Source organism: Archocentrus centrarchus, chromosome 2, assembly GCF_007364275.1.
Source record: "Archocentrus centrarchus isolate MPI-CPG fArcCen1 chromosome 2, fArcCen1, whole genome shotgun sequence".
NCBI classification, from domain to species: Eukaryota; Metazoa; Chordata; class Actinopteri; order Cichliformes; family Cichlidae; genus Archocentrus; species Archocentrus centrarchus.
The window spans coordinates 18,176,200-18,189,283 of NC_044347.1; the positions used below are offsets into that span (position 1 = coordinate 18,176,200).

At 39.0% G+C, this 13,084-nt stretch overlaps 2 protein-coding genes across 2 annotated transcripts; both read right to left on the bottom strand.

Moving 5' to 3' along the window:
- Positions 1-172: 172 nt before the first annotated feature.
- Positions 173-4,800, bottom strand: LOC115794379 (OX-2 membrane glycoprotein-like). The gene is made up of 6 exons (XM_030749862.1): positions 4,746-4,800; positions 1,799-2,137; positions 1,366-1,683; positions 1,132-1,213; positions 973-1,032; positions 173-313 (listed from the first exon to the last, which is right to left on the bottom strand). The coding sequence occupies exons 1-5, from the start codon at positions 4,798-4,800 to the stop codon at positions 1,005-1,007; spliced, it is 822 nt and encodes a 273-aa protein (XP_030605722.1). The 3' UTR covers positions 173-313; positions 973-1,004.
- A 5,408-nt stretch (positions 4,801-10,208) lies between these two features.
- On the bottom strand, positions 10,209-12,870 carry LOC115798791 (OX-2 membrane glycoprotein-like). Its single transcript, XM_030755762.1, has 4 exons — positions 12,749-12,870; positions 11,147-11,517; positions 10,736-11,050; positions 10,209-10,572 (listed from the first exon to the last, which is right to left on the bottom strand). Exons 1-4 carry the CDS (start codon positions 12,868-12,870, stop codon positions 10,424-10,426), a joined length of 957 nt encoding a protein of 318 aa, XP_030611622.1. The 3' UTR covers positions 10,209-10,423.
- Positions 12,871-13,084: the final 214 nt, after the last annotated feature.

Genomic DNA, 13,084 nt, shown 5'->3' on the forward strand with positions numbered 1-13,084 from the left:
ATTTCAATTCAATTTTATTCACATGACACCAAATCACAACAACATTCAAGATCACATAACATTTAAAACAACAGAGTACTCTACATTAAAACTATACACCTCCAAGAAAACCACTAAACTCCAGAAAAATTGAGCATGACACACAACATTAAAAGACAATAAATAAAACAAACAAAAAAATCTAATTAAATTAAAAACATCTAGAGCAGTTGCCTGAAGGTGCTTCATATTGTAAACTAAAGGTTTGTTCATTTATCATAACTGTGTCATCATGATCCCGCCGCTCTGCTTCTTCATTAAAGGTGTTTGGATCCTTCAGATGAAAACAAAATGTGAGATCATCAACACTCTCAATAACACCACCATATTTAAAAAAAAATGGATTCTGTTTAACATTCCTATAAAACTGGTACAAAGACAAAATATTAAATAATAAAATGGAGACATTTTATTGCTTTAAAAAACTGCATTAATCTGAAATTCATGCCAGCAAAACATTTTAGATCATTTGGGTCAGGAGCAACAAAGACTGGAAATACTTCTTAAAGTGCTTAAATAACCTGGTGGAACATTTTACAGCCAATGAGGTTAATCAGCAACAGGTCAGAAACATGAATGAGTATAAAAAGAGCCTCAGAGGGAAGCTGAGGCTGAGAGAAGTAAAGACGAGGAGGGGCTCATCAGTCAGACACCCTCTCTATTTTTAAGATTAGGTTTAAAATCTTCCTTTATGATAAAGTTTATAGTTAGGGCTGGATCGGGTGACCCTGAACCCTCCCTTATGCTGCAATAGGCCTAGGCTGCTGCTGTTCCCATGATGAACTGAGTGTTTCTTTTTTAGTCACCCCAGTGTGCGGGTTTTCTATGTAATTATTGTCGGGTCTTTACTCATAAAGCAAGATGACTGTTTGTTGTGATTTGGTGCTATGAAAATTGAATTAAACTATAATAAACTATAATAATATGACATACATATCTCAGTCATCTCTGTGTTTGATTGCAGATCAGGCCACCTCCTTCATTTCAGAGCGCCTGCAGGACAGAGTGAAGGAGTCAGATCAATGAGTTACATTACCACAGTGACTGAGATAGAGGTGTTAGATTAAAACAGACATCATTTGAAAGACTCACCTTTTCCTGTTTTTACATATGATGACAACAACAGCAACACAAACACAGATCACCACACCAAACACAATGATCCACGTCAAATCTACAAGACAAATAAATGAAAATGTGACACTGGGCAAAGGTAGTTAACCTGTGGATGTATTCAATTCTTTGCAACTTAATAGTTTCCATTTAAAATCTGGATAAAAACATCATAATTACAGCCATGAATTTGTGAGCGAAAGAGTTTCTCACCGGCATCACGATCATCAGACATCTGTTTGGCCACAGGAATGACCTGAATGACCTCTATCTGAGGAGCAGAGAGCACTCGTGCTGCACATCCCACCTGTGTGCTGTTTCTCCGTGAACCTGAGAGCACAGCTGTAGTGGTGACAGTGAATGTAGCGTTGGTGTTGGACACACTGACAGTGTTGTACTGGGAGAAGTTGAGGTGTTGTTGTGAGACACTGAGTGTTGCAGTGGGAGCAGGTCGACCAGTGGCTGAACAGGAAACAACCCACTCTGCAGTAGAGTTTGACTCTCTGACATCAAGAACAGGTTCATGCAGCTCTGAGAAGGAGGAAGAATCAACATGTTCTCACAGAGACACCAGCTTCTAACCTTTGGAGTCCAGTATACTTATTTGACTCTCCTGTTGTTGGTTAAAGAAGGTAAAAGTCTTTACCATACACTTGGAGGCAGGTTCTCGCTGTCAGAGAGCCTTCAGGATAAGTGTTAAACAGACAGTGATAGCAGCCTTCATCCTGCTCCATCACATTCCTGATGACTATGGAGCAGTTCTGTAGTCCAGTATATTTAAACTTAAATTTATCTGTAAATCCAGCATTCACTCTCTGACCAAAGTACTTGTTGTAGGCGGCAACATTCTCCTGCACAGCAGGTGAGATCTTCTGCCATGTGACCTGAAGGACGTCTTTAGTCTCCAAGAGCTGACAGCTGAATTCAGCATCTTCTCCCACTGCTGCCAGCACAGTCTGCTGTGTTTGGATCACTGCTGTTAGAGCTGCAGGGAGGAAAAGACATGTGGAACTTAAGCTTTGTTTGTGCGTCAGAAGCGTGACTGCTGCTGATGAACGCTAATCAAGTCTGTAGGCATTTCATTGTATTTTTTTTCATAAGTGCTAACAAACAGGTTTCTTGAAACCTCTGAACATTTTCTCAAAACTCTAAGTCTTGCAATCATACAAAATAAAGTAAAAGTAAAGTGAAACTAGAAAAAGCATTTCCTGAAGAAAATGCACTGTGAATGCTGCAAGCTGAAAGATTGCAGCTGAAATGCTAAGAAATGCTTCAAAGAGCTGAAACTTTATTTGCTGAATGAGCTTCAACAGCTGAACTGCTGAACTGCTGAACAGCTTGATAGCTGAATAGCTGAAAGACTTGGCTTTATTTTAAAGCCTAAATGGTGTCTCTAGCTGAAATGCCAGGAAATGCTCCAAAGAGCTTAAATCTGGCTGAAAGAGTTTAAGTTGGTGAATGAATGCTCAATAGAAAATCTTTAAAGTTTGAGGTAAAGCGGGACTTGAACCTGCTCTGTCTGCTTCTTGTGCATAGATGGTCCCCTTTTCTACCACTGAGCCAACAGTAGTGTCACACAAGCAGTGAGGTTTGCAAGCATACATATTGGAGAGCTCTGCCAAGCTGAATGCTTGTAAATGCCCCAATTGAAAACACCTGCCAGGTGCACTGCTTACCTGCTGAGATGCATGCACTCTGTCAAATTTGCCTCAGCGCACCTGTCAAATAACTGCTTCTAAGTCAAAAACCGTAGCTCCTATCAAAAGCATTTTTGAACTGTGAGCATCACAAGGACCTGCTCTAAACAGTGGTGTAATTTTTATTTTCCTGGGCTCAAAAGTGTGGCTGTGGGAGCAGTTTAAAAAAGGTGCTCATTTCTGCTTTGGAGAAAATCACCTCTCTGAAATTACTATGGAGGTTAATGAAGGAGTTGGAAGGTACTCCCTCTGTTTGAACGCATACAGTTTAAAAAGTGTACATTTGACAAGGTTTAGAGACACATTGTTTGAAAGTAGAGAAGCAGGTCTACATTTTGAGCATAAAATGATGGCTGTAGCGCAAAGAGTGTGGACACAGTGGCAGTTTAAAAATAAATTTTCCACCTGAAAGTTTTGAAGTCTCCCACTCTACTAATCAGGCTCCCACTCTAGCAAACGCAATACACAACCATTATAAACTCTGAAACGGCTGAAAAAACACCTTAAACTTAAATGCTCACTGTGCTTAAACCATAAAAGATTTTGAAACACAAAGTAATAGCTGAATAGCTGAAAGGCTTGGCTTCATTTTAAAGCTTAAATGGTTTTTCTAGCTGAAAGTATGCTGAAGTTATTAGCTTTTAAAGCCTGAAAGGATTTGAAAAGGATTTGAAACTTCCCCATTCATTTTGAATGGCAAAAATGAAGATTATAAAAAGTTCAAAATCTTAAAAAGTATAAAGGTTACAAAAAAGAAAAGTAATAGCATAAATCTCCAGAACAGGCTCAACGTTTTGATACCAGAACGGTGTCTGTAGCCCAAACGCTGCTTGAGTTTTTAGCGACCGAAGGTTTTTGGAGTACAAGAACAATACTGTGAATGCTTTGCAGCATTCACAGTAATGAATGCTTTGCAGCATTCACAGTAAATAGTGTATCCATATATTTTCTGCTACTCATCCAGTGCATGGCACAGAGGCAGCAGTCTAAGCAGAGAAACACAGGCCTCCCTCTCCCTCCTCCACGTCTTCCAGTGGGAAACCAAAGCATTCCCCGGCCAGCCAGATAATGTAATCTCTCCAGCGTGTGGTGGGTCTGCCCCGGGACTTCCTCCCATTCTACTCTGAGTCTCAAATGGCCAAATTCCTCACCTGATCTCTAAGTCTCTGAACCCAGCTACCCTTCAGAAGAAGCTTATTTCCTTGCATTCATGATCTCATTCATAATGAACCACATCTTCAGTAAAGTTTTTGTAAACCATCAGTTCAAGACACATCATTCAGCCAGGGATGCTACAAAATGCAAGGCAACTTTCCAAATCTTTAAGGAATGCAAAGCTTTATCATTAAATGTGTTATAAGAACAGACTAAGCTCTTACAGAGCTGTCTGCATGTTGGTCAGCTCGATCTTAGACTTTTCAGTATAGTTTTGGAAGGATGATAGAGATCTCATCAGGACAAAATGAGCCACTATAAACTGATCCAGGCTGAATGAGCTGGGAAATGATCAGATCCGAGTTGGATCTGGTCCTGATCTGTTCTGCTGTGCAAATGGACTGTACTCCACACCATGTTTGCAGTTCCATTACAGTGTCACTTTGCTATCAAATACACATGTGATAGGGATCGAGTTTTCATGCAGTTTCATGTAGTTTTCAGTGCAGTGTAAGTAAGATGTGAGATGTTATTGAGGGGAAATCTCCAAACAGAAGCACAGACCATTCACCACAATAAGAGCATACACAATTTAAAAGATTATGTTCTGAAGCAGACTTACATATTCCTGACACTTTCTGGCCCAATTTTCTCTCTGTATAATTATTATGACTGAAACTTATTTTCCAATAATTAAACACTGAACAAAAACGAAAACTAGTAATGTGAAACAAAACTTACCTTTTGAAAAGAGCGCCAAGAAAGAAAATAAACATATAACCGCGCACCCTGCCATGCTGCTCTGTCTGTGTGAGTGTGAAGGAGTTACCTCCTACACAGCAGAGTTTCTTTTTTTTTTTTTAACTGCACAGCTGATTCCGGCTTTTATTTGTAATCTCTGCGTCACATCAGAGCTGCTGGTAAGGAAACACACTGCTGCGCTCCTCTGTAATGGTGTGTGAAACTGCAAATTTTGGTCTGATGCAGTAACAAAATTTCATTACATTATCTTATCTTATATCAAGTAAACACAGGGCCATTACTGCTGATACCAATACCTACACGTTTAACTTATTAAGGCAGGTTATGTGGGGGAGAGCAGACTGTCATGATTTATGAGATGAGTCATCGTCAGTCCTGAACACATTTGAATGACCACTAAATCACAGTGATTTTTACTTTCCACAATAATTAGTTAACACAATGAAACACACCTTTCAGCTTTTCATGTATTTTTAAACTGTTTTTTTCTGGAGACCTGGAATATAAATGTGCCTGTCTTTAAAGCACTTTGAATCTTCTGTTATATAAATGTGCTGTTTAAATAAAATAGACTTGATAGTCAACACAAAGGGGTATTATATTCGCACATTTTCATAGTTTATATTTGAGGTGTATTTTTCAGTTTAGTGGGCTGAATACATACTATTTGAATGTCTGAATATATGCTATACAGTAGGTAATCAGTTTGTTACAGTAATCCTTCACCATCTGCTGCTTACCCTTTTTTTTGGGGGGGGGGGGGGGGGTATCTGCGATGACTATCAGCACTTTAACCATAACAAATGCTAAATCCGACATGAGTCAGGACTGTTATTTGCCCCTCTGGGAGGACTTTGACACTGGACTCTGTGCAGGGGCTCTGGGTCTGTCTGAGGAACTTCCTTCCTCCTCTCTTCATTTTCTTTGCTGCTCACTCCACAAAAAAACTAAAACATTTTCTTTCCTTTTCTGCGGTCTTTCATGTCTTTATAAGCGGATGTTGATGCTACAGTACGGAATTTCCTTCCAACACACATCACTGATTGCTGTGTTTTAATTTAACATATTTCTCTCATGTTGGCTTCTCTTCATTGGCTCTGACAGGTAAACAGGTTGTTTGCAAAGGAAGACACCTGAAACACTTTAATTAAAAAAGTAAGACAATTAATATATTAAAGAATCAGAAAAAAATTACACATGCATTCAGGGACTCAGAGGAGGAGACAGGCCTGTGTGTGTGTGCTCTCTCTCCCGGAGCCCATGTTCCTGCCTAACCATAACATCTTTATACTGCCACTTATCTAAACATAAGCAAATTCTGGGCGCTATGAGTTGGCCTTTGTCACTCAGTCTTGTTCAAGCTGGTTTTTCATGACCCAGATTCCTCTCATCATCAGTGGAGTCACAAAGCACATCTTCTTCCTGATGTTTTAATGTGTCGTATGGAGCAATCTTGTCCAGATTAATAACAGAACATGGTGACGTTGGCGATGTTTTAATTGTACGTTCTATGGCCAAACGTCAAGATAAGATGCACTGAGAGAGAGAAGTTAGCCAGTGCTTTCTATCTGTTGCTCTGTGTCTAATGTATTATTTAATTGTTTATTATTTGGTTTATCCACTGTTTATAAAATGAATTTATTGGAGTTAATGTTTAAACATTTGTCATTTATTCATTGAGTAAAAAATAATCCCTAACAGCTCCTTATTAAAGCCAGAATTTAATTTAACATACAAGATACAGATACAAGATACGCACACAAGATCTTGAATAATCAGGCCCCACTTTATCTTAAAGACTTCATAGTCTTTAAGATAGGATTACTTGAATAGAGCACCCTAATAGAGCACTTTGCTCTCAGACTGTGGGCTTACTTGTGCCTTCAGCTTTCAGGCCCCTCTTCTATGGAACCAACTCCCAGTTTGGATTGAGGAGACAGACACCCTCTCTATTTTTAAGATTAGACTTAAAACTTTCCTTTTTGATCAATCTTATAGTTAGAGCTGGATCAGGTGACCCTGAACCCTCCCTTCATTATGCTGCAATAGGCCTAGGCTGCTGGGGGTTCCCATGATACACTGAGTTTATTTTTCACTCAATTCTTTTCACTCTCTCTGTGTTTATACCCCACACTGTATTTAATCATTATTAAGCTCTGGCTCTCTTCCACAGTGTCTTTTGTCCTGTCTCTTCCTCTCACCCACATCCAGTTACAGCAGCTAACTGCCCCTCCCTGAGCCTGGACCTGCTGGAGGTTTCATCCTCTGAAAAGAGAGTTTTTCCTTCCCAGTGTCACCAAGCGCTACTCATAGGGGTTTTTTTTTTTAATTGTTGGAGTTTTCTCTGTATTAATTTAGGGTCTTTACCTACAATATAAAGCACCTTGAGGTGACTGTTGTTGTGATTTGGTGCTATATAAATGAAACTGAATTGAACTGACTTCAATTCAAGGAACAGTTTCAGCTGTCAATGTCCATAATATTCAGACAAGTATTTTATAGATGTGCCTGTACTTGTGACTGCTTTGAAATTTTCACTGAACTGCCTAAAGACCTGAAAACAAACAGAAATATACTCAAAATACAGACATTGATATATGAAATATCTAATTGGCATCACACCACAGGGAACTGTTTCATTTATATCTAAAGGGTGGGGGTGGCAGAACATCTGACAATCACTTGACTGAACAAAGTGGTAAAGTCAGAGTAGCTTTCTTGCAGAGGTGGAAAAAGTACTGACCTTCTGTACTCAAGTCGAAGTACAAGTACTTGTGTTAAAAAATACTCTGGTAAAAGTTGAAGTACTGGTTCAATTTCTTTACTCTAGTAAAAGTAAAAAAAAGTACCGGCTCTGCTTGCTTGTGTAAAGAGGATTTGTATCTGTCCTTGATAGAAGTATTGATGGTCTTTATTCAAACACATTTACCTTTAACCTCATGTAGGCAAAATGTTCTGTTCTGCCTGCTTTTTTTTTTCCAACCACTACAAGTGCTCGTGCCTTCAGCTTGCATTCTTCAGTGTCTAAGGCTTGGCTCTGTTTCAAGGATGCTGCACGTGTGAGTAGAGCAGCACCCTCAGCTTCTTCTTTCTGCCGCACAGATGATATGGATGAAGCTCTATGATCTCAATGAGCTGCTACTAACTGAGCTTCTTGCAACACTGAGACCAGATTTCTTCTCAGCTGGTGTAGCGGTCACTGACACACTATCATCTGGGCTCACGTCTTCTTGACAGGGTTATAATAGTTTTGGATTTTACATTATCATTTAGTTTTAGATGGTTTTTACTTTTTTCTTTTAATTCAGTTAGTTTTAATTAGTTTTCAGAGTGGTTTTGCTTGTTTTTATTAGTTTTTATTTTTGGTTTATTGCTTAGTTTTAGTTTAGTTTCATTAGTTTCAGTATTAGTTTTTCATACTTTGTCAGGTGCAAGATTCAAGGTACAAGAGTGACTCTTGTGTAATAAAAACGCAACAAAAGATACAGTTTAAAGAAATATATTCAACAACCAGCTGTTCACAGACAGCAGCATTGCATGCTAAATGTGTGTAATATTAAGGACACGCATGAACATCAACAGGGAGAAACAAAGAAAAACATGAACTCCCAAACTCAATAAATTCTACAATAAACTCCCAATAAAGTTCAGCGTCAGTGCAGCAGATTAACAACAGCTTCTGTTTTGGAGCTAGCCTGGTTAGATCCTCGATATGTGGCCGACCTCATATCGCACTTCTGCTTGTGTAGCTGGATTGTGTGTGTTCATTCATTCAGAGCTCCTGCAGGACAGAATGAATGAGTCAGACCAAATATTTATGTTACAACACTGACTATATATACCAACATTGTTGCAAGTGGCAAAGTTTTCCCTCAGCTGCAGACCTCTGTGGATACAAAACTGAGAGAAAACTATCTAAAAGTTTTGTACTGAGTAAATATTGGCATTGACTGCACAAGAAACCCTGAGCTCACAGACTCACAGGAAACTGTCGAAATAAAAACGAGTTACTTCCCTTTCTATACTGTCACATGACCAAACCACACGCAAAAAGAAACAGAAACATCAAATTTTTCTCTCCCTGCATTTCACACTAATCTGTCAGATCCTCAAAAAAAATTAAACAACCTGATTAAACACAAATTATGGTTTTAGAATTCATGGAAGCAAAAAGCTTATCTTAGAACATATTTATCCCTTTAATTATTACACCAAAACAACAACAACTGCACTGCAAACACTCTTGCAGAGAGAATGAAATCCAAATGTAACCTTTGATACGATGGTTGACACTAATATTATTCTAATGCTCTATCTTTGCTCACAGCTTCATTAAACCCCAGCAGCAGAGATCCCACATCTACAAAATGAGACACGGGTTGTGTGCACTTTATGCACAGCAGCACCATCTCCTGATGGAGTCCTGGATGCTGATTATAAATCCTGGGAAATTACTGGTGACACTGTCCACAGATATGTGAAAGAACTGAGATCAAAATTATTTGTGTGGGTTATTTCATCCATTGGGGGTGCTACATGTTCATATATCAAAGCCTCTGAACCCTTCATGAACTTCAGCTTCTAGTTCCTGTCAGATTAATATATGAGTCCTCTGGTTGTGTCATATTTTTACATGATGCCTGTAATCTTCAATAATGATGCCGCTGTATCGAGTGAAAGAAGAAGCAGCCCTCATGCTCCAACTCTCTGATAAAGATGCAGTTCAGCACCTTCAAACTCTAATTTCTTCAAAAAGTCAGTTCTTAGTTTTTGGAGTAAACACACAACAATTAAAGATTTAATAGCTTTATTTTCAAGGTGCAGTGATGGTAAAGTTACAGCTATGCTGTGCTGGAGTATGACACTCATAATAAGACAGTGACTGAGATAAGAAGTATAAAATGCTGTATAAAAATATTAAAATAATCTGAAACATCAGCAGTGCAAATAGAAAATTTATGATTGACATCAGCAGCAATGTTGCACATAAAGTGTGAAATGAAAATATTTCTATATATTTGCATGAAACAGAAACAGACCAATATGATCAAACATAGAAAAATACAACCTCAGAGGAGCTACAACACAGGACATATTACACCATGACATTTATTTAACAATGAAACTAAAGTTCAGAAGCAGTTTGTGAAAACTCAGTGGACCCTTACTGTTCCACAGGAATTAAGAGGGTATCATCAGCCAGGTGCTGCTAATCAGATGCACTTGAATGAGTGTGAGCACCTCTGTCAAAGCAGAAATGTTGGCAGTTTGGAGCATCCAGGTGTGGAATTTTTGGGATAATGTTTTCACGTCATTCAGGCCTTTACTAAAACTGCTTGAATCTTTCTACTCTGTCAAATACAGTAAAACTTTGTTCCTTTAGCCTCAGTACATTTAACGTGTGAGGTAGAGTTTTTTTTTTTTAACTTGTGATTTAACTTGGCAGGAATTCCACATGTTCACATTTAGCAATCATACTGTGTTAATCTGAGGTGTGTATTTACTGTCTGTGTTTGAGTAACAGCACAAATTTCATTAATTAATTAATGAAATTTGTTGATTTGTGTGGTGGAGTGTTCTCCTGAGTGACAGAAGGATTTAAAGTTTAAAGTCAGAGCTGCAGACATTTGCAAAAACTACAGGATTGGCTCTTACAGTCAATAAATCATCGTCATATTAATAGGTACAAACATATTACAAGAAGACCAATTCTTGTCTTTTTCTTTCAGCAGGACACTGATGAGAGCAACAACACAGACAAGGCCCATCACAGTAACTACTGCAGCTACAATGATCCTGGTGGAATCTGTGAGAAAAGGAGGAAAAATGTGACACTGAAGTCATTTTTATTAGAGTCCAGTCAAACTGACCCAGATATCATTGATCCATAAATCTGTGATTTTGAGAGAGTTTCTCACCATCATCATCATCATCATCATCATCATCATCATACGAATCATCATCATCACCATCATCATCATCATCATCATCATCATCATCAGGAATGACCTGAATGACCTCTATCTGAGGAGCAGAGAGCACTCGTGCTGCACATCCCACCTGTGTGCTGTTTCTCCGTGAACCTGAGAGCACAGCTGTAGTGGTGACAGTGAATGTAGCGTTGGTGTTGGACACACTGACAGTGTTGTACTGGGAGAAGTTGAGGTGTTGTTGTGAGACACTGAGTGTTACAGTGGGAGCAGGTCGACCAGTGGCTGAACAGGAAACAACCCACTCTGCAGTAGAGTTTGACTCTCTGACATCAAGAACAGGTTCATGCAGCTCTGAGAAGGAGGAAGAAATATCTTAAAGAACATGCTGATCCTGTCCTTTATGAATGTTTGAGTCAGCTGTTGTTTAAAGAAGGTAAAAGTCTTTACCATAGACTTGGAGGCAGGTTCTTGCTATCAGGGCACCTTCAGGATAAGTGTTAAACAGACAGCGATAGCAGGCTTCATCCTGCTCCATCACATTCCTGATGACTATGGAGCAGTTCTGTAGTCCAGTATATTTAAACTCAACTTTATCTTTAAATCCAGCATTCACTCTCTGACCAAAGTACTTGTTGTAGGTGGCAACATTTGTCTCCACGTCACCTGAGATTTTCTGCCAGGTGACCTGAAGGACGTCTTTAGTCTCCAAGAGCTGACAGCTGAATTCAGCATCTTCTCCCACTGCTGCCAGCACAGTCTGCTGTGTTTGGATCACTGCTGTCAGAGCTGCAGGAGACACAACATGTGGAGTTTGTGTTCTGTGTGTGTGTGTGTCAGAAGCGTGACTGCTGCTGATCAGCTGTGATTAAATCTGTAGGTATTTCACTGCTTGAAAACTTTTGATGAATTTCCCAGACCTCTACAAATAACACACAAGTTTGAAACTAAATCCACAGTCTGGCAATTCTACAAAATTCCAAAGTATAAAGTTTAAACCAGATTGGACCCCACAGCTTCCTGCTTCCTCAGACTCTTTGACCTTAAGGTGATGAACATAAACATCAGTGTCCAGTTAAAGATTTTAGATTCTGGTTTTAACAAAGGATCTGCTGAGACTGAGTTGTTCACTTTGTCCTTCTTCCCTCATTCACAGAAGAAAAGAACCAAACATACAGTAAATGTTTGTTTTACATGTACTGCGTCTCCAATAACTCTCATACTATAATCTGGTTATATTGTGAAATGGCCAGTTTCACTTTATCTGACATAAAAAATATGAATGAAATAAACATGTTATTGAGCTATAAAAGACTCATAGCATGTGTTTCTTCTGTTTCTGTTCAGACTGATTTTCATTGTTGTAACAACTGAATGATGCAGTTTATGACGCACATCTTAATCAATAACAGTGAGTGGTTCTGGTTGTAGTTGGGTGTAGGTTAGTGTGTAGAGTTTAAAAACAAAAACAGAACAGAAAATGATGTAATTAATTAATATTCATTAATAAACAACTTGGTTAAGAACTCTGATTTGTTTCCATGTGGAGCTTCTGTTGCAGTAAAAACTTTATGAAAATCATCCAAATTCACTAAATGTCTCAGCCTCTAGTTCATGTAAACACAATTTCTTCATTGCTTCAAAGAAAAAAAGTTCTCATATTTATGACCTCCTTCAGACCAATTTACTGTGCAGATAACTTAAGAGTGAAACTTTTTTCGTGTGTCTGCCGCAGCACACAGCTTTACTAACAAAGCACATAAGTTGGAACACAATTTACCTTTAGCGGTGACTACCATGAAGAGAGGAACCAAACGTAGAATCGCGCAGTCTGCCATGCTGTAACGCGCTCTTTGTCAATATGTGCACTTGGTATTGAGAGACAGTCGTGAAAATAAATAAATTAATTGGGGATTTTTTTTCTTGGGGGGAGTACGGTTCTGGGAAACGTTATCTGTGAGTCATAATTTGTTTGACGGTGCCAACTGTAAATGTCAGACTGAACTTAAAAAAATAAAGTGTTGTTGTGTGTAGATATTTTTTTCAACTCACGCACAAACTTTGAGGTTTTCTGCCTTCTTGCTTGCCCCGCTGAACAGTCCACTCACAGAAAGCTCTTCCTCTGGGAGCGGCCACTGCTCCACGGCGCGACAACAGCGCGTTGGTCCAGTCATCATGTGGTTGTGTGTTTACTGTCGCCCTCATTATTTGAAGCATCAAGTGTCTTCATCCTCACTCTGACCCGTATAGGCTCGACCGCGGCAACCAACTTTAACAAGGAGGTATTCGATTCAAATCACTTTGCCAAATAAATAAATATTTAAAAAAATGTGTATTTACAACAATGTGCACAGCACACTCGCGGAGAAAAGAAGCCACAGTTATAAA